At 37.6% G+C, this 23,871-nt stretch overlaps 1 protein-coding gene across 3 annotated transcripts in view; it reads right to left on the bottom strand.

Annotated features, from left to right (window-relative positions):
• Nucleotides 1-23,871, bottom strand: part of FAM3C (FAM3 metabolism regulating signaling molecule C) — a 52,540-nt gene that overhangs the window by 13,549 nt on the left and 15,120 nt on the right. For all 3 annotated transcript variants that reach the window (XM_070466475.1, XM_020902721.2, XM_070466466.1), the window contains exons 2-5: nt 21,457-21,511; nt 18,122-18,226; nt 9,718-9,747; nt 8,965-9,088 (exon numbers count right to left, since the gene is read on the bottom strand). In XM_070466475.1, coding sequence (XP_070322576.1) covers nt 8,965-9,088; nt 9,718-9,747; nt 18,122-18,226; nt 21,457-21,469 — 272 coding nt within the window. In that variant the 5' untranslated portion in view covers nt 21,470-21,511. The remainder of the gene's footprint in view (nt 1-8,964; nt 9,089-9,717; nt 9,748-18,121; nt 18,227-21,456; nt 21,512-23,871) is intronic.

Raw genomic sequence — 23,871 nt, 5'->3', positions numbered from 1 at the left:
GGAAAAGTTAAGACAAATTTAGAATTCGATATTGCACATAAATATCCATTGCACATAAACAGCCATACATGCTAAAAAAAATACAGTTGGGAGTGTTATATATACACACAGCTGTTTAGTACTACAGTGGAGACTGAAAGGTCTCTACTAAGTCAGAGAAGACTGTCTAACACTGAATAATTTAAAAGCAACTTTCTTAAGATCTCACAAACAGAAATATATATTAAAAAGTGTTACAGTCAAAATACTAGACTCCTTCTTGCTGCCCTGCATCAGATTATGAAAGACCATTTTAGAAAATCTATCAAACACATGGACATCATGCTCACAGCCTGCACCATTCTCAAAGGAATAAAAATGATAAACTCTAGTGTACTTTCTACAATGTTAATGTGACATGAAACAGAGGTGAGATGCTACCAAAATATTTTATAATCTGAAAGCAAGAAGATTAACTTAATTGTGAACATTCTCTTAGTGATTACTGATGCAAAATTTCTCAATACCCAGAAGAAAGAATATTGTATTCATATAATTACAGCATTGAACCACAGACTTGCAATGTCATTCTGTGGTAATCAACCTCCATGGGCAGCTCAAAGACCATTACATAAAGATAACAAATACTGTGAAATGGAAGGTACGAGCAAAATATTTGCTTGTTATCAGTTCAGTTTGTTGAATTAAAATTATTAAACTAAAAGTGTAGGTACCTTTTATTCTAAAAATTCACAGTGATGTGCTGTTAAATTAAGAAGTGGTTTGAGGTGGTGGGGAAGTGAGTATGCATATATGTAAATACACACTCTGTACTCATACATGATACATCTATCTATCTATCCTTTATCCATCTATCAACAGATATTCAGACTTTCTCTTACCTATTTGAAATAATTATATTCTCAATCAACAATGTAAGTTTATTATAAATTTTACTGACAGAAAGGATGTGAAGCACACAATTTCACAAATAATAAAATACATACTTGATTATAAATTTCACGTAGCCACTGATTCTCACAGAATGTGTTATGATTTTCATGGAACTCATTTTACTTAACCTATGGTAGCAAGTGATGAATAAGCAAAATTCCAACACAAATGTTGGATGTTAGTTCATTTAAAGAATAAAACAAAGTCAGAAAAACTTGAAACAGTGAACAATAAAGACATATGCTGGAATTTCACTTGTCTGTCAATGATGTGAGTGATGTTTTTGTTGACTCACTGAAAGGCAACTTCCTCAACTTTTGTGCTATTCCTAATACCTACAAACATAATATACTTTTAATTTTACTCTGGACAATGAACATTTTCTCCCTCATTTTCTTAAGTCTGGACCTTGAGTCAGCAAAACTTTTCTGTAAGGGGCCAGAGAGTAAATATGAGAAGCAAGCACTAAAAAAGCTACACAAAGAGATACACTTAATAAATAAATAAGAAGTTTTAAAAAATGTTAACATAACTCACAGGAAGGCAGCAAAAGAAAACAGAAACAAAAAACAGATAACAGAAAGTAATAAAACGGCAGGCTTAAGCCTGAGCACATCAATAATTATAAGTATAAATAGTTCAAAAATATCCAATGAAGATAGAAATTGGGATGGTGGATTAAAATAGGACTCGACTACATGCTGTCTATCAGAAATAGGTAGAAACAAACCAGAAGTCTACAAACTAATGAATGGAAATGAAATTAGTGAAACAAAATGTGACGTATCTATACAATGAACTATCTTTCAGCCATAAAAAGAAGTGAAGTACTGATATATACTATAACATGGATGAACCCTGAAAACACTGTGCTTAGTGAAGAAGCTGATCACAAAAGAACCCCTACCTATTATTTATATATATGTGTGTGTGTGTGTATATATATATATATATATATATAAGTCCAAAACAGGCAAATCTATAGAGACAGAAAGTAAACTCAGTAGTTACTTCGGGCTGCTGGGGGGAGGGCAGATGGAGTAGAGTGCAATAGGAAAGGAGCAGGAGGACAACAGCTGAAGGACACAGAGTGCCCTTCTGAGGTATGAAAATGTTCTGAAACTGAGTGTGGTAATGGGTGCACACATCTGTGAATATACTAAAATCCAATGACTAAATGAATGTATGGTAAATGAACTATATCTCGATAAAGCTGTTTAAACAAAAGCAAACAGGAATGGCTATATTAATATCAATTAAAATAGATTTCTTAGCAAAGAAAAATATCAGAGACAGAGAGGAGGTTTGTATAAAGATCAAAGGGTCAATCTAGCAAGAAGACATAGTCACCCCAAGTGTGTGTACCAAGCAATCAAGGTATAAAACATGTGAAGCAAAAACTAGGTAGAACTGATAGGACAAAAAGACAAATCTACAATTACAGTGGGACATGTCAATATCCCTCTCTCAACAGTTGAAAGACAGGAAATTAAAAAGAGTATACAAGAATTCAACAACAGCATTAACCATCAGGGTCTAATTGACATTTAAAGAATATTCTACTCGCTGACAAATATACATTCTTTCCCAGCACCCATTCTTCCAGCATATACTAAGATAGACCATATCATGGGTCATAAAGCAAACCTCAACAAATTTAAAAGTACTGAAATCATATCAAATGTGTCTCCAACCACAATGAAATCAATAATGAAAGATAACAGGAAATTCTCCAAACATTTGGAAACTAAGCAATATACTTCTAAATAACCTATGGGTCAAAGAAGCCTGAAGTGAAAAATTTAAAAACACATTGAAAATGCAGCTTATTAAAATTTGCAAGGCATAGCTAAACTGTGGCATATCCATAGAGTACTACTCAGAATTAAAATAGGAGCAAATTACTAATACATAATAATATTTCAAGACCATTATGCTGAATGAAAAAAAAAAAACCCAATCTCAAATGCTTACATATTATATGATTCTACATCAAAGTCAGCGAAGTGATGTCTCCGCTTTTTAATACACTGTCTAGGTTTGTCATAGCTTTTCTTCTAAGGAGGAAGCATCTTTTAATTCTGTGGCTGCAGTCACTATCCGCAGTGATTTTGGAATGCAAGAAAATAAAATCAGTCACTGCTGCCACTTCTTCCATTTCTATTTGCCAGGAAGTGATGGGACCAGATGCCATGATCTTAGTTTTTTGAATACTGAGTTTCAAGCCAGCTTTTTCACTCTTCTTTTTGACCCTCATCAAGAAATTCTTTGTACCTCTTCACTTTCTGTCATTAGAGTGATATTATCTGTATATTTGAGGTTAACCTTGATTCCAGCTTGTGATTCATCCAGTCTGGCATTTTGCATGATGTACTCTGAATATAAGTTAAATAAGCAGGGTGACAATATACAGCCTTGAAGTACTCCTTTTCCTATTTTGAACCAGTCAGTTGTTTCATGTCTGGTTCTAACTGCTGCTTCTTGACCTGCATACAGGTTTCTCAGGAGACAGGTAAGGTGGTCTGGTACTCCATCTCTTGAAGTATTTTCCAGTTTGTTGTGATCCACACATTCAAAGGCTTTAGCATAGTCAATGAAGCAGAAGTAGGTGTTTTTCTGGAATTCCCTTGGTTTCTACATGACCCAATGAATGTAGACAATTTGATCTCTGGTTCTTCTGACTTTCCTAAACCCAGCTTGTAAATCTGGAAGTTCTTGGTTCACAAACTGCTAAAGCCTAGCTTGAAGGATTTTGAGCATTACTTTGCTAGCATGTGAAACAAGCACAATTGTACAACAGTTTGAACAGTCGTTGCATTGTCCTTCTTTGGGACTGTAATGAAAACTGACCTTTCCCAGTCCTGTGGCCACTGCCGAGTTTTCCAAATTTGCTGAAACATTGAGTGTAGCACATTAACAGCATCATCTTTTAGAACTGTAAATAGCTCACCTGGAATTCCGTCACCTCCATTAGCTTTGTCTGTAGTAATGCTTCCTAAGGCTCACTTGACTTCATACTCCAGGATGTGTGAGTGACCATACCATCATGCTTATCCAGGTCATTAAGACCTTTCTTGTATACCTCTTCTGTGTATTCTTGCCACCTCTTCTTAATCTCTTTTGCTTCTGTTAGGTCCTTACTGTTTCTGTCCTTTATCGTGCTCATCCTTGCATGAAATATTCCCTTGATATCTCCAATTTTCTTGAAGAGATCTCTAGTCCTAACTATAGAGACACTGTACTAATTGCCAATTTCCATTCTGATACTGTACTGTAATTCCATAAGATCTAACCGTGGGGAAAATGGGTGAACAGCACATGGGATCTCTCTGTACTATCTTTGCAACTGCCTGTGATTTCTGTAATTGTTTCAAAACTGAAAAGTAAAAGAAAAACTCTAGTCCAAGATCTACTGAAAAAGGAAAAGCATAAAATTTTGATTTGTAGAATCTTGGCTTCCCTGGTGGCTCAGGGAATGGTAAAGAATCTGCCTGCAATGCAGAGTTGCATCCCTGGGTCAGGAAGATTCCCTGGAGAGGAAATGGCAGCCCACTCCAGTATTCTGGCCTGGAGAATTCCATGAACAGAGGACCCTGGAGGGGCCATGGGGACACAGAGTCGGACACAACTTAGTAGCATTTAACTATCTACTCATACTTGTGAATCTGCCTTCAAAATTTCACTTGCTCTGTAAAACTGAAAAAGTGAAAGTCAAAGTCAAAGTTGCTCAGTCGTGTCCAACTCTTTGTGATCCCAAGGACTATAGAGTCCATGGAGTTCTCCAGGCCAGAATACTGGAGTGGGTAGCCTTTCCCTTCTCTAGGGGATCTTCCCAACCCAGGGATCAAACCCAGGTCTCCCACATTGCAGGCGGATTCTTTACCAGCTGAGCCACAAGGGAAGCCCAAGAATACTGGAGTGGGTAGCCTATCCCTTCTCCAGATCTTCCTGACCCAGGAACAGTTAAATAAAACATAGATATTTCCTATATGTGTGCAAGACCAGGTTTGAAAGGTGGTCTGTAAGAGGTACCAAACAAGACTGCTGCATAAAAGAGGGAAGTTTCGAAGTACATTTGTTCTACTCCTTTTGCAAATGTGTTATAGCCATCATTAATGTGAAGAAGCCACAGTGATACTGTTAACCGTTAGAGTAATAATTAAGCATCACGGTGTCTTCTCCAGGAGAGATCATTTGGAGTGTTCTGTTGTGTCTATCAGAGAGCAAAGACAGACAGCAAAGCTACATGGTGACATGGGCTTCCCACAAGAGGGCAGTAGCTTATCAAGTTTTAAAAACCAGACTTTAATCAGGGGAAACCTATAGCCAGCAAAGGACAAATCAGTAAAGATTTTAAATCTATACAGGTTAGTCACCCAGTACTAACACAAGCTGAAATACTTTCTTTCTCTTTCATGAATATTAAGGTTCTCCCCACCACTCCACATCTGCAGGCAAATAGTTAAAGAAAATGATTATATTCTCTATAGACAGACTCTACACCTTCGAATACAGTTTTGTTTCAAATACCTACAACATGTTCCAGCTATTATGCCTTAAAATGGTTTAGAGAAGGGTTTAACAAACTATAGCCTATGGGTCAAATCTAGCCAGCGGACTGCTGGCTGCTTTGTTTTTACACTCATGAGCTTAAAATGGTTCTTATATTTTTATATGGTTACATTTAAAATGATTACATAAGTACCTACATCATATCCTTGATTTTATCTTTTGGTTCTCCCAGCCAAAAATCCTATCTTGTTCGTCAATGTGAAGAAAAAAAAAAAAATCCCTCAAAATAGTCCACCACATAACTTCTGTACCAAACATTAAGATTATAATAAAAGATGCAGTATTATTCCCAATATCAACCTCCTATAAACTGAAATAAGAGTATATGCCTGAAATAAAAGCTAGATCTTGAATATAAGCAAACTCTTAGGGGTTCTCTAATACAAAAGAAAAAAAGCTATAATTCCTGTATTATGTGACACCTCATATTTATACCTGGGATTTTCTAAATATTTATAAATAATGAGAAGTTTGAAATCCATCTAACCTCCATAATATATCTTGACAGCATCTATTTGTCCTTTAGATGCAGGACCATGACCCTATTTTAATCTTTGTTTGCATTGGGGTTTCTAAATCTTAGTCTACAATGATATTATAGATTTGATAATTCATGAGGAAGGGCTGTCCTGTGCACTGTAGGAAATTTAAGAGCATCCTTGGTCTCTACAAGCAGCACCTCTGTAACTCTGATGCCCCAAAATGTCTACAGACCTTGACAAGTTATCCCTGGGGAGAAAACTGCCCCCACTGAGAAGCACTGATCTGCACTAGTAGTCTGCAAAATGAGTTTGCGTATACGTAGAGCATGTGTAGGAAAATATTAAAATTTCTACTTATGTATTCTTAGGATCCACTTACATATTTCAGTGAGCACACATGCAAACAAGTCTCTTGCCAACTGTGTGTGGCAGGGGGAATCGAAAGGCTGTGCCAGCACCTGGGAAAGGCCCTCCAATCGCCCTGTCTACTCTTACTCCTCTCATCATTTCACTCAGCAGTCAGATCATTTTCTTCAATACAAATGAAGTGAAGACATGCCGGAGTTTGAAAACCTTCAACAACCTCTCAACACTCTCAGAAAAAGATCTCATCTCCTTTTCTGCACAGCCTGTAAGTTCCAATGACCTGGCCATTATCCACTTCTCTCCAGCTCTTTCCCACCGTCGGCCTTCAAGCGTGCTCCTCTTTCTGTTTAGAATGGTCTTCGCCTGGCAGTCTTGCTTCTTATCCTTTAATTCTCAGACTAAATATCCCTATCTTAGAAAAACATTCCTTGACCCACTCAATCTAAAGTTGGACACCTTGATCTCATCCCACTGCCCCCATCAGTATCTGTCACACCCTGCTGCTCTGGGCAGTGTGTGCAACAATTTCTATTTATTTGCATTTACTTCTGAAATATCCTTCTCCCTACCAGACTGTGTGTTCCATGAGAGCAGGAACCGTGCTCAGTAAATACCTGCTGAAGAAAACATGAATGGAATGAATGATGCTAAGAAAATTCAGATTTCTTTAAAATTTTTGTTGGAAAAATCTTTCAATACAGACTTAGAACATACTGAAAAGAAAGCACTAGACTGAATTGTCCCTACCGGTTCTCCACTAGGGATCCCTGGTCAATAGTTTAGTCCCTTTTCAAGGACTAGATTTCAGGGCCTGAGGCATAACTATAAAATCCCATCAATTATTCACTCTCACATGAATGGCAGAATGATTCCTGAAAAGCAGATGGACAGGTGGCCTGTCTCAGTTTCATGGTTAAACAAACTGAAATATAAATTCTACATGACACGCCCACAATGCTAGAACCAAATTCTCTGGCTCTGAGACGATACTTTCTTTTTTTTTTTTTTTTTACCAGATTCCACTGCTTAATACATTTCTCTCTTCTTTTTAACTTATTATAATTTGTGAATAGACAACCTGCTATTATTTACTAGTTTGATCTCTTCTTTGAATTAAACCTTACATGCTTCAAGGGGGCAGAGATATATGAAGATAGCCTGTCGTGAATGCACTGGGCATTCTAAGAGAACTTTCTACTTATTATTCAGGATCAAATATCTGGCCCCTTTAGCCAAACAATGTGAAAAGGGGGAATGGAACATTCTAAGGTAATAAGAAGGATGTTATTTAATGCAAAATCTACAAACTTTGAAAATCCAAATGCTTTCAATTCAGTAAAGCAAGACTGTTATGAGACATCAGAGGACGATGGATGAACAATGGATTATCATTGGCCTGAGAATAAAGGAAATGAGCAGGGACCTTAGGATCACCTGGCTCAAGCTTTTAATTTTACAGTAAAAGTTTTATTCTAAGAGGCTAAATCTTACAAATGGCTAACTGAAAAGAGGGGCAAGGATAAAAATGTTAGCGCTTCTATATTAAAAAGAAAAGACAAAAAGCTGGGAAATACTGCCCCATTTCCTCCTTATCTGTAAAATTACCTCACTCTTTATATAATTAAATGGCACATATATTATTTTACATAAAGCCTATCATGTATCTAATTTTTCAGACAGGACCCGATTAGAAGCAACCAACAAAAAGCAGGGTTTGTGACTTCAGAGCCAGGAACTCAGAAATGATAATTAGAATAACTAAAAAATATGGCACACACTGTCCAGGGCATGTGTGATGGCAAGGATGTGATGAATATTGATGGGGGTGAGTGAAGTGAGGGGGAGGTGTCCAACTTTAGACTGAGTGGGTCAAAAAACGTTTCTCTAATCCAAGAACTTCACGACAAGTGACACAGGAGTACGAGACGAAAAAAGGCTAAAAGGTATACTTTGCAGAGCATCTCGATAAAGGAAACCATTCAGTTTAGTGGCAAGCAGTTCTGGGCCACGACGGACTTGAGGTTATTACTGGGCTATTTCACACTTCAGCAGGCAGCATTCAAACATTTAAAATGTGAGATGTTGGTTTGTAAGATAAAGCATTCATTATCTGGGGCAGTCTAGTTGATGAAAATAATCCTACTTGGACTTTCTGCAGTGACGGAAACGCTTTCTACCTACGCTGCTGCATTGGGTAGCCACAAGCTGCATGTGGCTATTAGCACTTGAAATATGGCTGGTATGACTGAAGAAGTGAACTTTAATTTTAATTAATTTAAATGAATTAACTTTCCCCCTATTACTTAGGAATCAAAATTAAATAGCCATCTGTGTCTATGACTATCAGATGGGATCCAGAAAATTCATTCAGAGGAAATCTCTCATCTATACGTGAAGCTGGATGAATACTATGTTCTTATCACAATCTAATACAAAATTTAAGAACTTTAAGACTCCTTAAATGAGTGGGGGAAATTGCATGATGGAAATGGAAATCACTTTTCTTTAGTAAAGGTATACTCAATACATTTTCAAAAGATCCAATAAACTCAGGTTCAATTTGCTAAAATTTAATAGTGCTCCTTATACTTCCAAACTGATCAGCACTTACACATTGTCCTCCAGGCAGATTTTGGGTCCCACCACATTGGCTGCTCCACTTGCCATTTTAAAAGCAAAATGCTTCTCAGGGCAAGCTTTCGAGATTCCACATTTATATCTGGGAGGTTTTGTAGCTTTGGAGAGAAAAAAAAAAACTGTTAACAGATTCTGTGTTTAGTTTGCTTCAGATCTCAAACCACAAAGGGCATTATGCAAACACCAAGATATATATATATATGTGTGTGTGTGTGTGTGCATACATATATATATATATTTTTTTAAACTACATGCTAGGTTTTTTATTTTCCTGAGAGTTTCAAAGAATCTCAAAAAAAAAAAAAAAGAAAGAAAGAAAAAGAAAACCACAAACAAACCAAACAGAACCTCCTAGGAAACAAACTAAAAATGAATATAAATGGAACAAGTAATATGATGGTCACTGAGGGCAAATATAATGTATCTAATTATTTTTAAGGTTTATTTTACAAATCCAGGATGTGGGAGGTTTAGGATTGTTACTCTCCACTTCCACTCCACATATGCCTGATGCATCACCAAATATCTGCTCACAAACTAAGTCTAACTAGGAATTCTCCTTTTACGTACTTTCTATTCTTAAAATACTGAAGCTAAAAAACATTAATGGAACAAAATATATATTATAAATAAACACCCAAAATATTGAGCTTTCCAATCAAATAGTTTCCTTATAACAAGAGAAAAAGAATAAACTATATGCAAAATATTGAGAGGAAATACTTACAACGTACAACCGCATCCAATGCTGACCTTGCTAAGGAAAAAAAAGTTATTTTTGTTAGAAAGAATAAGGCTATTGTCAAGTATCACTTTTAAACATGTATAGAGGTAATCGGTCTATTAAATGTGTTTGAAATTACTTAGCATACAATAAATAAAACATGAATATTACTTTAGAGGAAAAGTGAGAAAGTAACTTTAGGCTACATAATTTACTACAAACAATCTGAGAAATTATGGGAGCATTATTTTATTACTGACAGAGCATTTTGCTTTTACCTTTACATTTTGTTTTTAGTTTTAGTTATTATAAATGTAAATCCCAATCATATTACTAGCTATAATTACCACACTGTACAAATGCCAGGCTGGATGAAGTACAAGCTAGAATCAAGACTGCCAGGAGAAATATCAATAACCTTAGATACGCAGATGACACCACCCTTATGGTAGCAAGCAGCGAAGAACTAAAGAGCCTCTTGAGGAAAGTGAAACAGGAGAGTGAAAAAGTTGGCTTAAAACTCAATATTCAGAAAACTAAGATCATGGCATCAGGTCCCATCACGTCATGGCAAATAGATGGGGAAACAGTGGAAACAGTGACAGACTTTATTTTGGGGGGCTCCAAAATCACTGCAGACAGTGACTGCAGCCATGAAATTAAAAGACTCTTGCTCCTTGGAAGAAAAGCTATGACTAACCTAGACAGCATATTAAAAAGCAGAGACATTACCTTGCCAACAAAGGTCTGTCTAGTCAAAGCTATGGTTTTTCCAATAGTCATGTATGGATTTGAGAGTTGGTCTATAAAGAAAGCTGAGTACCAAAGAATTGATGCTTTTGAACTATGGTGTTGGAGAAGACTCTTGAGTGTCCCTTGGACTGCAAGGAGATCCAACCAGTCCATCCTAAAGGAAATCAGTCCTGAATATTCATTGTAAGGACGGATACTAAAGCTGAAACTCCAATTGTTTAGCCACCTGATGCGAAGAACCGACTCATTCGAAAAGACCCTGATGCTGGGAAAGACTGAAGGTGGGAGGAGAAGGGGACAACAGAGGATGAGATGGTTGGATGACATCACCAATGTGATGGACATGAGTTTGAGTAGGCTCCAGGAGTCGGTGATGGACAGGGAAGCCTGGCATGCCTGCAGTCCGTGGGGTTGCAAAGAGTTGGACATGATTGAGCGACTGAACTAAACTGAACTGAACTGTCCATTCAATTGCCAAACTTGATAATCTTACAACTGGGAGTTTGTATCCTTTGAGCAACATCTCCTCATGACTTCCATCCTCTCCTAATTCTTGGTAACCACCATTTCACCTCTGTTTCTCTGAGCTAATCTTTTTTCCACATGTAAGTGATATCATGAAGTATTTCAAAGCTCCCTTTATATGGCCTCAAACATATATTTGGTGACTATTAAGGTATTTAAAAGTTGTTGCTGCTGTATGGTGTTGTATACATGTGCACACAAAGTCCTGGATAATATACATGAATCTATCTCAGAGGTTAGGCTGAGACATTTGGTGGGAAGAACACAAGAGGGCCAGTGGTGGTAGGAAGGTTTAATTTCCCTAAAATTGCAATGTACTAGGTGTAATTAGAATAAAAAAAAAAGGTCATTACTAAGAGGGTTTTTTTAATTAATCATTTATCAGTTAAAGGAAGCCAGAATTTCCTGGTCAATCTGAACCTGAATGCAGTAGATCTTAACCTAGAAATCTACACTTAGAGCTTCTTAAAAGCACTAACATTTGATCCCAGCCCATGCTATATGTGCTAAGTTGCTTTAGTCATGTTCGACTCTTTGAGACCCTATGGACTGGGGCCCTCCAGGTTCCTCTGTCCATGGGATTCTCCAGGCAAGAACACTGGAGCAGGTTGCTGTGACCTGCAGGGGGTCTTCCTGACCCAGGGGTTGAACCCGAGTCTCTTGCATTGGCAGGCAGGTTCCTTACCACTGAAGCCACCTGAGAATACAATACAGATAATCAATAGTATTGTGGATAGCCATTTCCGGATGTGGCTAATAAGCATGTGGGGTCATAAATGCTTGCCAGCTGTTTGATTATAAATAGACATTTAGTTTTTAGTTCTGTACTATTTCGGTAACTGAATTTCCTGTAAAAACCAGTTCTGAAAGAGAGAATAGAACAGAATGCTAAGACTGAAAGTAATATGTAAATGTTTAAAAACAGGAAGATGACTAAGTAACTGAAGGTCGTCAACTCTACAGAATACTCGGAATACTACACACCACTGAAGTCATAAAGGCAATGCAGTCACATGGGAAAAGTTTAATGCATGGAATAAAGCAAAAGATAAACTTTATCTGTGAGTACTAAGAACACGCATGGATAAGGACAAAGACTTGAAGGAAATAAAAAACGATCAATTGGTAAATGAAGGTGCTGGGGCTCATTTTTCAATTTCCTTAATTATATCATTAAAGGGAAAAATAAATTCTAGACATCATCTGATCCAAAGCTCTCACTTCTGTAAATAAGAAAATGAAAACCAGAGAGAAACTAGCAACCAGTGATTAACTGCATGTAGACTAGAAAGTCTCAATTTCACTTAGACCTAAACAAACACATACTATCAGGCTTAGGTGTTAGAACACTGTTCAAATCAGGAATGCTTGTATACCTAACTTATGACAGAAAGATACGTGGAAGACAATGGGATCAGAACACGGGTAATATAACAGCTCATTCACATACGTGGGGCACTCTGTCAAGTACTTTATCATGTACTTTGATTTGCTCATCACCTTGGGGCTTCCCTGGTGCTTAAAACATAAAGAATCTGTCTGCAGTTCAGGAGACCTGGGGTTCGATCCCTGGGTTGGGAAGATCCCCTAGAGGAGGGAATGGCAACCCACTCCAGTATTCTTGCCTGAAGAATTCCACAGACAGAGGAGCCAGGGGTTGCAAGGAGTCGGACACGACTGAGCAACTAACACTAACACTTCTGTTTTAAAGAGAAAGAAACTGACATCAGATAGGTTCACCGATTGGATTTGTCCTATCCATAATCAGTCATTGATAAGAATCAGTTTTCAAAGCCATATCTCATTCGAGCACCCAAACTCATATTGCATCCCCCCGAAATGGGACTGTCTGAGGTCTAGTGATCACAGGAGGTACAAAATCCAGTACAAAATCCAGGAGCCGGAAGCCAGGATAGGGAGCTTTCAGGGCCATTCTTTTGACTGCAGAGTGGCGAATAGACTTCAGAGGGTTCAAGATTCGAGATGAGTCCACAAGGACAGGGACGCTGCTAAAGTAATCCAAGAAAAAACAGGTAGTGGCTGAAACAAAGGTAGTGACTGTGGGTTTGAAAGTAGTCAATGGGCTCAGAACTACTAAGGCAGAAACACTGACGAGACTGCGGAACAGACCCGAAGGAGGCATGAAGGAACGGGAGGAATCAAGTTTACTTCTCAGACATCCACCTTTAGAAGCATTCCTTCAACTGTTCACATGAGCCAAAGGAAAAAAAAAAACACCATCTCTCACTCATGATGTTTGTTGTCTAGCGAGGAGATAGGGTGTGGGATGGGTGCTCGAGTTCCCTGTGGACATGTTCATTTTAAGATACTTTGAGATGATCTGGGTGGAAGTCTAAGAGCCAGCTGTAAATGAGATCGGGGATGAAGATATAAACTGGAAAACTGGCAAATGATGAAGTCGTGCAAAGAGAGGATTTAAAATGAGGAGAGGGCTGATGAGAGAAACCTTAGAGACATCAATAATCTGCTAACATTCAAAGGAAGAGTGTGGCTGATGAAAAGGAGGTAGAAGGAAAATCACAATGAGCCTCTAAAATGATCAAACTGGTTTGACTGAGAAACTTGAGGGAGATTAATAAATAAATAATAATGTTATTCAATTTAAGAACTTTACTGGGACACAATCTGGAGTAAATGTTTCTTAATCATCAGACTTTTGAGCAAATAACTTTTGAGCAAATTACCTCCATTTAATTTGTGTAAGAGTAATGGGAGAAGATGCTCAAAGGAGGAAAAAAAAACCTTTGTGAAAATCTTTTCAGATTAAAACTAATTTTATCCAATATGTATAAGCAAAAGCCCTCTATCTGGCCTGCAGTTCTGAGAATTTTTAACACCTGGAGGGTAAACAGATAAAATTTCATAAATCAAACGGGATGGTTATAGAGAATGGGCACAGCATACAAACACAAAAATACCTCCTTTTCTGCAACTTTAATTCCTCAAACTACTTTGATGGCTTTAATTCTTAAGGTCTTTCAATATACCCAGTTTTTCACTTTCAAGAAACAACAAACATTTCTGATTTGTTATTTTCAGTGAATGTCTTTCAATGAGTCAGGCTAAATAAATCTAATTATTTTGTACTTTAGCTTTTAATAATAGCTCAAGTGATTTACATATATATTATTTCAATGGTTTAAATTTAAAAGGTAAAAACAAATTAACTCAATAAAATAGTAAGGATTGACTGCAACAATATATGTAAAAATAATTTGGACTACTTTCAGCACATTTTTATTAAGTATCCATGTAGAAAACTAATCCTGTATTAAGCCACAATCATAACTAAGACTTGTAGACTGTACCCACGTTGATGTCCTGGTGTGATACTGGATGGAATTTAAGATGCTACCAATGGGAAACTGAGTAAAGGGTATACAGAATCTCTCCATATTACTTCTTACAAATGCACAAGAATCTAAAATTATCTTAAAAAGTTTTGTTAAAGGTTGCTTAAAAAAAATCAATTTATATTTGTATATTCAACTAATTTTAGGCAAAATTTCATTTGTCTTTTCTAGAAATGTTTGTCTTATTTTTTTAAAACAGTACTATATAATCAACTCAAATGTAAATTTATATAAACTATCAAGTAAGTTATTAAATCAACAAATTGACAAATGGGAAAAATTCACCGCCCAAAGAGGCCCTCTAAAATACTGATTATAGAAACAATGTCAAGCTAAATTTAAGTTAGATGCTCAACAAATGACAAATACAACCACATCTCCATTTTTGCTCAATTATTCTGAAATGAGAATTAAAAATAACCACACAAATTAAATTTTCACCAATTCAACAGATTGGAATCCAATAAGGCTGTGTAGATGGATACAGAGTACAACTTCAATTATGACAACAAAATAAACCATCTGCCCAAAGAATGACTAAACTAAATAGCTAAAACACATACAACAAAAACTTGCAGGTTTCTAACAGTAAGAGAAATGAAAATGAATAAAGACAACTGCCTTAGTTAAAGCAGCTCAGTGTTTGTTCACAGCTGATGATCAGGGGCTTGTCAACTAACACAGCTTTAAACAAATACTACTTTGAAAATGCTCTTTCTCTACACAAAAGTCCTAATCTTCAATTATCTACATTCATTTTCCATTCAATCAGCATGTACTATCTACAGGATCTAGTGCTAGATGCCGGGTGAGTCAGCAAGACATTACTGCTCCCAACATTTGTTCTCCAGTAAGGAAAGCCAAATACATGATAAAGAATAAAAGAAAAGAAATTCTATAATTTATGGCAGAATAAAATCAGGTCAAACTGAGATTTAAGTTCTAAGCATTAGAACTGACAGTTTAGAAAAAGGAGCAACACTCTAACAGGGAAAACAGGGAGACTCAAATACCATTTCTCCCAAGAAAGGGCATTTGTGCGGTTTTTAAAAACGAGAACAATTAACAGATGAAGGGGAGAGAGAAAGAAAGCTGTGTGGGTAAAGAATCAGCAGAGTCAAAGCTATGGTTTTTTCCAGTAGTCACGTATGGATATGAGAGGTGGGCCGTAAGGAAGGCTGAGCACCAAAGAATTGATGCTTTCGAACTGTGGTGCTGGAGAAGGCCCTTGAGAGTACTAAGGACAGTCAATCCTAAAGGAAGTCAACCCTGAATATTCATTGGCAGGACTGATACTGAAGCTCCAACACTTTGGCCACCTGATGCAAAGAGCCGACTCACAGGAAAAGACCGTGATGCTGGAAAAGATTGAAGGCAAAAGAAGAAAGGGAAGGCAGAAGTTGAGAGGATTAGAGAGCATCACCGACTCAATGGACATGAATTTGAGCAAATTCTAAGAGATAATGGAGGACAGAGGAGCTTCGCAGGCTACATACAGTTCATGGGGTTGAAAAGAGCTGGATATGACTTCGAGACTGAACAACAAGGAATCAGCATGAACAAAGGCTGAGGGTTTGTGTCTGCAGGTCACATGCACATGGATGCGGCAGGTGGGTAAGGGGAAGTACAGGTCAGGAAGATAGAAGCAGGCTGGGACTGAGTGCTATCTTGGTAGGGAGTTTAGGTTTTACTCTCCAGTAGCTGGAAATACTGAAGGTTCAAGAATTTTGAGAGAATCCCTCTGGCAGTGTTGACACAGGCAGATATCAAAGATGAGAAATAGACACAGGAAAATCTGAGATGCCCAAATAAACCATCCAAACTAGAGATGATGCTCCAAACCAGGGAAACACTGTGACCTCACCCAATCTCTTCTCTCTGAAAACAGTGGGTTTTTTCCCAAAGTAATTTTTCATTTGTACCAATGATCCCACTGCCACGTTCTCTTAAGGATCCTCCTTTTCTGAATGTTCAGTCTCTTCCCGTTGATTTGTAATTCACTGACTTTTTACCCAAGGACTACAGACAAGCCAAAACCTCTCCATTACATCAAAAAGGAAAAAAGAAAAATGTTCAACTTCCTTAGGCCTTGAGCTAGGATTCCATAACCATCTTCCTTTACCATAACCTTTCTGAGAAGAACTAGCTACAATACACTGTTTCCACAGCAACACTGAACAAGTCCTAAATGCCTTCCCTGTTTTCACCCCACCCTTCAATTGAAACCAGCTGTGCTCTCAAAGGAGCCAGGCTGGCCCTCTGCAGTAACAGAAAGCAGCCCAGAAGTCAAGACATGTCTCACCACATTTTGCAACAACTATTCTGTGCTTGATCCTGTATACCTCACTTTGAGTACCAAAAAATAGATGGTTAGGAGGAAAATAACCAGCACATTTAGAAGAATGGTTCAAAGGGAGGATTTCATAAACTGATAAGATAAAACCTTTAGACAAAGATGACCTGGTAGAGAAGGACCACAGCTTAACTATGTGAGAGATTCAACAGATAGAAGGAAGACCAATGGACTGAAATTACTTGGGAGTATAAAAGGCAGAATTCAGTGCAATACAAGGAAGCACTTTTAAGTAGTCATTGTAAGAAAAGTCACCTGAAAATGTATAAAAACAAATATGTACAGAAATTAAGGACTACATGTCAGAAATGTCTAAAGTCCAATATATATAAAAACGAATATGTACAGGAATTAAGGACTATATGTCAGAACTGTCTAAAGCCCAATACCCAGTACATGGTCTCTGGATAGGAAGTCAGCCATCACCTGGGAGCTTGAAATGCAGACTCTCAGGCCCCATCCCAGACATTGAAGCAGAACCTGCATTTATCAAGATTCCCTAGAGATTCTTCTGACATCAAAAAATTGGAAAAACAGTGGTTTAAGGGAGTCTTGAAACTAGATATGAGAGAGAGTGTATTAGGTCTTGGGGATCCCTTCCAAATACTAACTTATAGAAAGCAAAACTCATCAACTATTCCAGAGAGCTCAGGACTGTTTCATCTGATCTCTGCCTACTAGGTCAAAACACTGTTTCTGTTTCACAGCCTGACCTTTCATTAGTAATTTTTTAATACTTTAAACAGTGTTCAGCCAAAGCGTATTCAAATATTTCAAATGTTAACTTATTTTATCAACTTGAAAGATTTTGTTTAAAACTGAAGTAAGGCAGCTTATAGTGGGACATTTACAACACAGCATCAAATAAACTGGTAAAAAGAAAAATGTTGCAGAAAGAAAACAAGGGTAGGAAAAGCAAGATGGATGTCAATGGCTGGTATTTAAAATGTTTTATCATGACTCCTAATCACTTGCTAATTGAGGGTTAGAATTGGCTCCAAGTTTTTAAGCACCCAATTCAAATATCTTCTAGAATGTGCATTTAAATGCCATGATTAATATCCCTGCTGCTGCTGCTAAGTCACTTCAGTCATGTCCAACTCTGTGCGACCCCATAGACGGCAGCCTGCCAGGCTCCCCCATCCCCTAGGCACACACAAAATAGGCCCCATTAAATACATTCAAAATGTTGAATAGAAGATTCATGCTTTATATCAAATTAATTGTAAGATTTTCTATTGTGTATTTTAGAATATTCTAATGAATAGCACTTACCAATATAATTACATTTTCTTTTCTAGACAGACTAAACAGCAGAGTGACTCAATGTTGATAACTCATAAAAATTTAAAGACAATCTCATCACAAATGAAATTCAAGGGGGAAAAAAATAAAAACTTACCAAATAGATTTCCTAAACTTGCATCCATTTTTATTTCGAATACTTGAGAAATAACATAGAATGTCAGTAAAAATACTGCCACAGCAACCACCAACTTTGCAGCACCTATATAGAGGGCAGAAACAACTAAACATGAACTTAGAAGCCCACAGAACTTTGTATTACACATTACCACGAAAAAGTGTAAGTGTATGTTAAAACTTCCTAAGACTATTAAATGTCCAATAATACTTATTATTGGATTTTAATTTTACTTGAGTTACAACAAAAAGTGTACCAACAGTCAATGTGATTGACTTTGCTAATCAAGGAAGTAAGAGATTGGCTAGCAACCTAGACACAGGACTGTTTAAAGGCATCTGCTTAGTTTTCACATGTAAAAAAAAATGACCTGCTATCAACTTCTGACAGACTACACAAAAGTTTCATGACTAGTGGAATACCAATACCAAGTATGTGGGATGACTCACTTCCAGTGCTTTTCAATTATAAAGGGCAGTGCTGGACGCAGACGATGCAAAAACACTGAAAGTTCAGGAGACACGAAGGCGACAGACGGGACGTCCACTCGGCAGGGAGTTCTCAAGTGAGCTGTAAAGCGTTCACTGTCCTCACCAACCCACGCATCTCGCGGGGCACACAAGTACTCCTGGTATGGTGAACAATATCTCCACTCACACTTAACACTGAAGTTTAAGACATGCCTTCCCCACTCCTGCAGGACTTAATTCAGCACCTACCTCATTTGCTTCATAAAATGGCTACATGGTAAGCTCTGTGAACACTCTGAACCTTCCATACCTATCTTTAACCATTTCTGAGTGCCTTACAAATAGCACTGCTACTAACTAATTAACTGCTTAATATGAATCATCACTTGTCTTTCTCCTCCACAGCTAGGCAAATCTTGGCAAGTGAAAGTATGAGAAAGGAACAGAAGCGAAAACGACTGGAAAGAAACAGCATCTTCTTACTCTTAGAATTTCAGACATCTCATTAGTTTACTCAGAAACAACATTAATATTTGTCTGTATAATCTTCATTCCCCTCTCAGGTTACTAAAAATTTCATACACTGATGGGAAGGATCAGCAGTCATCTCACTATCCTTGAGGAAACAAAGTCCCCAACCGAGGCAAAGGCCCAAGATTACCGCTCTCTCAGCAGCAGCGACAGAACAGGAGCCCGGGGTCCGGACACAGCCCAGCGCTTTGTCACTAACACCAAAGCACCACGTTCTTCGGAGAAACTAGCCAAACTCAACTTAATGGGTGAGGAAGAGGAAAAAGAGCTGTGCTCATTCTAATTTTACAAACCTGAAATGACTGGGAATGCATCCTTACAGGGGAGGGAAGTGAATAAACTGATGGTAATCATAAGGGCTTATGACGCTCCATAAACATAGAAATGAGATGGCAAGGAGGAAGCCCTAACTACTAATCAGTTGCCATCCCTGCCTCCTAAACTGTACCTTCTCCCCCTCCCAAAACTGCCTCCTGTTTTCAAGACTGACTACAGGTCATCTATGTGAGAAAGTAAAATTCCACTGGACTTTGAACTCTTCCCTCATGGGGTCTAGCAGAGTGCCTTGAATATACTTTCAACATATGTAATACGCTCAACATATGTTTGCTAAACAGATGCATGATTAACAGGTGGCATGTTTCTTTCTGATCATTTAAGACCAAGGGCTGGAAGATTATATGTCACGTGATGGTCTAAACATCTCATTTTCTAAGCATCAGGGGCATGTGCAAATAATCTTTCCCCTTTCCTTAAAGTAGATATATGAAACCTTGGCTGTTCACAACTGAAATATTAGAACGATTAAAACACCAAGTTCACAATATACGAACATTCTAGACTAAATTCCATACCAAACTAACCATAAGCCTACGTTAAACAAACTATCTACATCATATTTATATATACATACATAAATATAATACATATACACACACCATTTACTGAGGGTCTACTACAGAGCTAAATGCTTTATAAGCACAATATCATTTGCACAGCCTTTCAAGATACTGCTTTCATTTTACAAATAAGGAAACCAAGGTGAAAAATCTAGATCACTTGCCTACTAAGGTCACATAACTAGTTAGCGACAGAACTTAATTTTAAATCAAGACCTACTCAATTATAAGAAACCATTAAGGGAGCTAGGAGAAAACAAAAGCTCTAAGAGACAGAGAAGTTGGAGGTGGAGAAACTAAACTGGTAAAAGAATAAGCAGAAGACCCCTGAGAGAGGCAGGCAGGCCAACACCAGCAGCACCTCCATGATGATAGCGTTATGGACCTTCTATTGCAGAGGGGCTCCTCCAGAGCGGTCACCGTCCACCTCTGGACTTGGAAGGGCCTACCCACAGCACACCACAGTTCCCACTCCACCCACGAGAATCCCTCTTCCTTCCAGCCATGAATTGCTCTAGTCCAAGAGTGTCCCTGCTTTTCATAAACCAAGAAACATAAACTTGAGATATTTACTAATGTCTCACTGTAAGAATAATGGCTATAAGGATATTTCAAAGCCACCAGGATCTTTTTCTTTTTTAATTAGAAGAGATTAATTAGTCTAAAATCAATAAACTAATAGCTAATCTTCCTATTCCTTCATTAACGGTAGTCCCCTTGAGACCAATACTAGGAAGCATGCCAAACATAAAATCAGCATTCAGTGAACAATTATTTATCAATTAACCTTGGTATTATTTGTTAGATTCAGAAAAATGGACTAGATGACAAAGCTAATTTCAACTAGAAAGAATGCAGAATTATATGAGAAAGAGAAACTTCCTTTATTCTGGGCATAAGTAATGTATTTTTAGACCCATACTCTTAGAGATGTTCCAGTAAGAATATTTTGTTTATTGATGAGATGATAATCAAAAGAAAGACTATCTTGATTCTGAGAAATGACAAGGTCTCTCCTAGGATGGACACACACTATTTAGTGGAAATGTCTATGTAAAATGTGAATGTCAGTGGCTGTGTTGGGGTGCACATACACACATACATATACATAAAACTAGGCAAACAAGCTTAATGTATAAGGACATAAACATTAAAAAAACCAAACTTAAAATATTTAGCATAAATAATTTCAACAAAAGTACCCCCAAAAAACGTATACAGAATCCACTAAACGTTCCATTTGCGATTTGCCAACTACCTGAAAAGGTAAAAAGCCTAAATATTGATTTAGTTTGTTATATTCAGTTGCACTCAATATAGAACATGATTATTTTTTTATAATCTCATTCAGTCATTACAAAACAAACAGGTTACACAAGAAGCAAAATCATTCGTACTGAATTAAGTATCTTACCTGCTACCCTCATGTTTGGTTTTTCAGTCTCTGGCACTTTTCATTCAATACGCTCCTAAAATCAAAAGAAAAGGCGAATATCATTAGGTCTAGGACAAGCCTTCCTGGATTGAGTTTAATTTGGAGTGAGTGTGCGTGCATGCTAAGTCACTTCAGTCATGTCCAACTCTTTGTTACCTCATGGACTGCAGTCCTCCAGGCTCCTCTGTCCATGGGATTCTCCAGGCAAGAATACCGGAGTGGGTTGCCATACCCTTCTCCAGGGGATCTTCCTGCCCCAGGGACTGAACCTCGGTCTCTTATGCCTCCTGGATTGGTAGGCAGGTTCTTTACCACAGCGCCACCTGGGAAGCCCTTGGAGTGTATATATTAAACAAATGCTCGGGCCTGGTGCACTGGGAAGACCCAGAGGGATTGGGTGGAGAGGGAGGTGGGAGGGGGGATCTTGATGGGGAATACATGTAAATCCATGGCTGATTCATGTCAATGTATGGCAAAAACCACTACAATATTGTAAAGTAATTAGCCTCCAACTAATAAAATAAATGGAAAAAAAAATAAAGAAAAAAAAACTAAACAGATGTCATGATATTTCTAAGTATTCTACCAATATTAAAATTTAATGGAAAAAACCCTTAGCACTGGGCCTGTCTCCTTCCACTGGACCATAAAGCTCCTGAGAGGAGGGTGTACCTAAAATTGCTCTGTCCCCCAGCTCCCTAACTGAAGGATCACTGAAAAACCTGCCATCAGGCATGTGGACAGAAGATAATGCCTTGTTGTTTTCAGTGATTACCCATCTGTAACAAACTTTTGATATTTAGTTCCAAACCTTCAGTTTTCAGTTGAGATCCAAAGAACTTAAGCTGCTTATCTAGTCAGGGGCAAATTACTTGAGAAATGGGGCGAGGATTTATGTCTGCTCGCTTCTGCTCCAGGGCTCACTGCAGTATATGATGCCATTTCATTTTTAGTAGGACACAGTTCAGGTGTCACTATGATAAGCACTTATAGGAAAGGCACCTTATCTTAGTACCAGGGTTCCTCTTCCTCTTCCTGTTTTCAATGTAGGTTTGTGGAAGAACATACTTAGATGTATAGAATTGCCATTTTAAATATCCCCAGCAATTATGATTATCGACAGTGTATGTTATACATCAAATAAACAAACTATAATTTTATATTATTCTAATAACAACAAGAAGTAGGTACTGAAAAAAAAAAAATCTGTGTATAGGTTTGTGTGTTTCTCCCCTAAGAAGTAACTCAAGATAGGCAAAAAATTTTTTTTAAAAATTAGGAAAGCAAGTATATGAGTTTGATAGGAAATTTGTGCTCAAGGTTAGCTAGACACCTTCCACAGTTTACTCAATCTCTTGTACAGGAAAGGAATTCAAAAGAAAATTTTGATTATTGAAGTACACCCATAAAAAATATATATTTCTTTATTTTAGACTGTATTTTAACCCAGATGTTTCAATGTTGCTGTCTGATCATGTAATTCACAGAATGGCTCAAATAAAAACAACAGCAGATCCCTGAAGGATGCTGAAAGGAAGTGAGACATCCAGTTTCCTTATTCACCAATAAGGAATTATCCGGGGTGGGGATGGTGAGCATAAAAAAAGAACCGGTGTTTCTTATGTGAATTCACTTCCTTCTGCTCAATCTACCCTGAAGAAAATATCAACATTTATACTAGTACTGAACTGAGCATTATTGATTTCTTTTCCTTTATGAGTTATCTGAACACCTTCTATATAATAGGAAAAGTCAATGTTATATATCTGTTTAAACAACTTACTTAGCCACAGGCCAGGAAAACATTAAAAGGAAACAGATACAAGTAGCCACAAGCCACCACATAAAAGCAGTGGGCAGGGAAACCTGGCTTCTCAAATGAAAACCCCAACTAGTTATAAATCCTCTTTTGACTTCCAGCAAGATAGAACACTATGTTCACAACACACACACTAATACTGCAAAATATCCTCACTCTTATCTGAATGTGGCCTGGGATAATTTCTATGGAGTATGATAAGCAGTTGAGCAGACACCTGCTGTTCTATTTCTTGGTTTCCATTACCTGCCAAGGAGGTCACACCTGTACAATTACAATCACTGCCTCATGTACTGCCCCTCATTTGGTTTGCCTAACCAGCCTGTTTCTAAACCTCCCACTAGTAAAACCACAATACAAGCAACTACAGTAGTCTAGCTGAATTCATGTTTTCCATTGAATTTCTCAGAGAACAACATTTAATAAAATCTCTAAAACCTCATCAAATCTCAGCCACAAACACATTTTTAGTTTGCTTATGAAGCAAATTAATGATGCAAGAGTGTAGATTGGCATAAGGAAAGAATACTGAAAATATTTGAGAGCAAATCAAGGAGAATCTGTTTACAATGTGC

This window comes from Odocoileus virginianus, chromosome 1 (genome assembly GCF_023699985.2).
Source record: "Odocoileus virginianus isolate 20LAN1187 ecotype Illinois chromosome 1, Ovbor_1.2, whole genome shotgun sequence".
Lineage (NCBI taxonomy): Eukaryota > Metazoa > Chordata > Mammalia > Artiodactyla > Cervidae > Odocoileus > Odocoileus virginianus.
This window is presented reverse-complemented; position numbering and strand designations above follow the sequence as displayed.